Raw genomic sequence first — 4,708 nt, 5'->3', positions numbered from 1 at the left:
GGGCTAGGACTCCCTTAACCTAGAGACAGGAGAGAAGTCCAATGTTTTTTATAATATTGAAGATTTTATGCTAAATGTTATCTCTTTACACTACTTTTAAAAAATTGAGTATTACAAAATTCAAAATATCCCTTTCATATGTCATATACTGAGAATGACAGAGCAAAGAGGATACATGATACATGTGATACATTCATCAGAGAACTCATCATAGAGATGGGGCCTGTGTCTTTATCTAGCACTGTGACTTTACCTGGCATACAGTAAAAAGACACCTGATATTTTCATTCAGTATTTTTTAAATTATTTGATGGCTAAAGGTAACTTTTCTATTATTCGCTTCAGGGCACTTTTAACCTCCTGATTTCTCAAGCTATAGATCAGTGGGTTTAACATGGGAATCACTACCACATAAAACACAGAAGCAAATTTATCAGTGTTAAGAGAATGGCTTGACTTGGGCTGCAGGTACATAAAACTAACTGTTCCATAAAATATGGTGATTGATGTCAGGTGGGATGCACAGGTAGAAAAGGCTTTCCTTCTTCCATCAGCAGAATGAATCCTCAGGATGGCAAAGACAATGAAGACATAAGAAATGACGACAACCACCAGAGAGCAAAGGGTGTTGAAGCCAGCAATGATTAGCAACATCAGTTCCTTGACATGAGTGTCAGAACAGGCCAGGGCAACTAAGGGAACGTCATCACAGTAGAAGTGGTTGACCACATTGGAGCCACAGAAAGATAAGCGAAAGGTTGCCACTGCCTGTGCAATCCCTACAGTGAATCCATAAATGTATGTGCTGGTGATCATCTGAAGACAGAGCTTCCTAGGCATGAGGACTGCATAGAGGAGAGGGTTCCAGATGGCCACATACCGATCATAGGCCATGATTGACAGCAAGTACAGCTCACAAACTACAAATGTGACGAAACAGCACAATTGCGTAGCACATGCATAGAAGGTTATACTTTTAACTTCACGTAGAAAATTTAGCAGAGTATTTGGTGTGACAGAGGAGGTAAAACAGAAGTCAATAAAAGCCAGATGGGTAAGAAAAAAATACATTGGAGTGTGAAGCTGAGGACTCACTTGAATTAACACAATCAATCCAATATTACCCAAAACACTAGTTAAGTAGATGACTAGAAACACAGCAAAGAGGCTGAACCGAAGCTCTGGGTCATCTGTCAATCCCACAAGGATGAAATCAGATACTTTTGAGTGATTGTTCTTTCCCATTGCAGACAGATGTTACCTGTACTAAAGGCCCTCAGAGCACACAATGTGCAACTTTAGACAGAAGAAGATTCTCACTGACTGATTTTCATTTTGAACAGTCATAAGAACACCTTCACATGGCTTCAGCTTTCAGAATGGCACATGTCACAGGCAGATGTATCAAAATATGGGACTCTGTGGCTATTTATAAAAATAGAGATTATTTTCTTCAGAATTTTGCCCAAGGGAATGACTAAAACACATGCATATTCTAATGAAGACGGGTAAGGGAGAGAAGTTGGGGTGATGGAGAGAGGAAAAGAGAGAGCATAATATGCTGAGATTTTTGTATAATAACAAACTGATTTTGTAATTACTGGAAATATTTATAGAAAAATATTGCAAAATTATAAAATTTTAATAATCTGATCTAATGAATTTTAAAGTTGGGGGAGGTATATGCAAGAACATTAGCAAGAGATTGGATAGTTATAATCTTTACACATCATAGTCAGACAGTTTTGCTTTTTCAGCTTTTCTTTTATAAATTCATGACCACCGTCTCCTTTCAGTTCAGATATAGTATTTATAAATTATGGAGGAAAAGGTAATCATAGCAAGTATTCTTTTGTTTAAAAAATAGGTTAAGGTTAATCATGTTAAAAAAAATAATGTGTTTGAGATTAGAGTGAGACAGATTTTATGTATAATCATGAGATTTTATTCCAAATACAGATTTTATTCCTAGCTATGGGTTCCAAAAAAAAAAAAAAACCTACACTCAGTAAAATTTCTTTTCATTTTAGTTCCCCATGGACAAGGTAGGGGATGTGAGTAGTATTTCACTTTTAATATTTAAAGTTATATTTTATTCTGCATTCCTTTATATATTATATTCTTTTCCTTTCCTAAACTATTCAATTCTTTTCAACATAGAATTAGATATATAAAAAGCCCTCAAATGATCTCTGGCTTCTATTACAGTCTTTGCCTATTGCATCTGCTTTACTCTGTGTTCCTTGAGTAAGAGACATTCTGACAAATTTTCTGGAGCTCAGTTTTTCTTTCATCTTCATTTGCCAGCCTACTAAGAGGCCATCTTTATCTCTCTTGCAATATTTTTATTCTATGTTCACAATCATTCTCCTTTGGTCAGATCTGATGGAGTTTTCTTATTTGACTCCTGTGAAGCATGAGACAATTGGCATCACCTTTTATAAGCGAGGCCATCATATTTTGTTTGAGAAATCCCAAGAATCTATGGATACTCCTATGTTTTTTCACTGGTACCTCTCTTTCTTTTGCCTATATTCAAATAATTGCCCTTACATTAAAAAGATTTGATATGGACCAGAAGGAGATGTGTGCCTTGTTCCAATAGAGACAGTACTTCCATAGGGAAAAAAATCCACAACTAAATTTCAAGTGCAATCTAAAATGATTCCATGTGAAGGAATAACATAAATATCTTGGTTTGCATCTTAATCAACATTCTATTGCTGTGATGAGACACTATAATCATTCCACTTCTTTTTTATATATATTTATTATTTTTTTCTTATATTCCATATCAATCCCAATTCCCTCTACCTCCCTCCCATGCCCCATGACCCCCTTACCACAGCCCCCCCCCCACTGCACAGGAGCCTGATATCTTCCAGAATGCAATCAATGTGGTAAAATCTTTTCAAAGACTGGTAGTCTCCACATACATGAAAGGACTCATACTAGAGAGAAACCCTATCAATGTAATCAATGTAAGAAAGCAGATCCAGGTTATCTGAAAATACATGAAAGAATCCATACTGGAGAGAAACCCTATGAATGCAATCAATGTGGGAAAGCTTATACACAACAGAGTCATCTCAGAAATCATAAAAAAAAAAACCCATAGCGGATAAAACCCTATGAATGTAAGCAATGTGGTAAAGCTTTTAGAAGTATGGAGTATGGGAAAGTCTTTGCACATTGCTCTAATCTCCGGGGACATAAAAGAAGTCATACTGGTGAGTAACCCTATGAATGTGATGTATGTGGGAAAGCGTTTTCAAAACATAGTCATCTTAAGACTCATAAAAGAACTCATACTAGGAGAAGACATTCATTGTCCATCTGATGGCACTCACTCCAGACAGACACATGCCAACCTCAGGCCACCCTATGTACTCAAGACCCAGACTGGCAGAAAACATTCATAACTCATCTGATCCCTCTATGCTCAGACAGGCACATAGCACTGACAAGCCAGCCTGGCTCCTCAAATTCTGGCATGGAAGAAAGATATCCAGGGCTCATCTGATGCCACTTGGCTCAGGCAGACACAAGACATCCAAGGCTCTAGCTGTACTAGGCAGGTTGGTTCAAATATGATAAGCAAGTATTGCTAGAGAAAGAAGCAGAATGGGCCATATACTGTAGAACAAGGCCAAACAGTAGTAAAAGTAGGAAGGAGTAGACATATGTGGGAGACTTTGCCACTCATCCTTTATGACATCCAGGCACAGGCTCTTGCCGAGGGCTATCTCCAAGTCCATGATGCTGTCACAGCAAGACTCTGTGCACATCTATGGTACATGTGGCCACCAAAGGCCACACGGATGCCACCAGTGGCCATATAGGGGTCTGAGAGCTGTTGCCAGAGCCATGCTGAGCTTATTTGACTGTGCAGCCAGCTGGGGCCATTGTATGTTCCATCCAGGCCCAAGGTGCTGCTGAGGGCTATGTGTGGGTCCTACAATAGCCAAGGTGGGAATTGACATATGTTGCAACTGAAGGCTGTGTGGTTGCATGAAGTCTGATATGCTACCTGGGATTACATTGGTGCACAAGGGCCATGCTGCATCTGGGATCTACAAGTCTAAATGGCATGTAATATTCTCTGATGCTATGGTGACATCGGCTAACACTGCAGCTGGGGACCATGTATGGGTCTGTGGCCTTACTGCAGCCAGGATCTGTGTTGATAATTGTGGCTCTAGATGCCACAAGGGCCATGTGAATTCCTGGGGGTCTGGACTCTCATCTGGGGTCATGTTGGTATTTGTAGTAGTTTGAAAGTTTTTGGCTCCCATAATCTCATAGGGAGTGGAACTTTTAGGAGGTGTGGCTTTGTTGGATTGGTTATGGCCTTCTTGGATGAAGTGTGCCATTTTGGGGATAGGCTTTGAGATTTCCTATGCTCAGTATATCCACCAGTCTCAATGACTTCCTGTTGCCTATAAGATGTAGGGCCCTTAGCTATCTCTCCAGCACCACCAAGCTCCCTGCCATGATAATGATGGGCTGCAGTCTTAAACTGTAAGTGAACCACCCCTATTAAATGTTTTCTTTAAAAGAATTGCTCATGATGTATCCTCACGGCCGTCAAAAACCTAATTAAGATAGAAGATGGTACTAGAATTGGGGTATTGCTGTGATAGACCTAACCATGTTTTTACTTGGATATATTTGTTCTTTTGTAGTTTGGGTTTGGAAAGCAGTGACA

The 4,708-nt window shown here is 39.3% G+C and overlaps 1 protein-coding gene across 1 annotated transcript; it reads right to left on the bottom strand.

Annotated features, from left to right (window-relative positions):
- Window positions 1-303: 303 nt before the first annotated feature.
- LOC127222072 (olfactory receptor 5AL1) lies at window positions 304-1,245 on the bottom strand. The gene has a single exon (XM_051183980.1). It carries the CDS (start codon window positions 1,243-1,245, stop codon window positions 304-306), a length of 942 nt encoding a protein of 313 aa, XP_051039937.1.
- Window positions 1,246-4,708: the final 3,463 nt, after the last annotated feature.

The sequence above is a fragment of the Phodopus roborovskii genome, unplaced genomic scaffold (genome assembly GCF_943737965.1).
Source record: "Phodopus roborovskii unplaced genomic scaffold, PHOROB, whole genome shotgun sequence".
NCBI classification, from domain to species: Eukaryota; Metazoa; Chordata; class Mammalia; order Rodentia; family Cricetidae; genus Phodopus; species Phodopus roborovskii.
The sequence above is the reverse complement of the archived record's forward strand: the minus strand, read 5'-3'. Positions and strand labels throughout refer to the sequence as shown.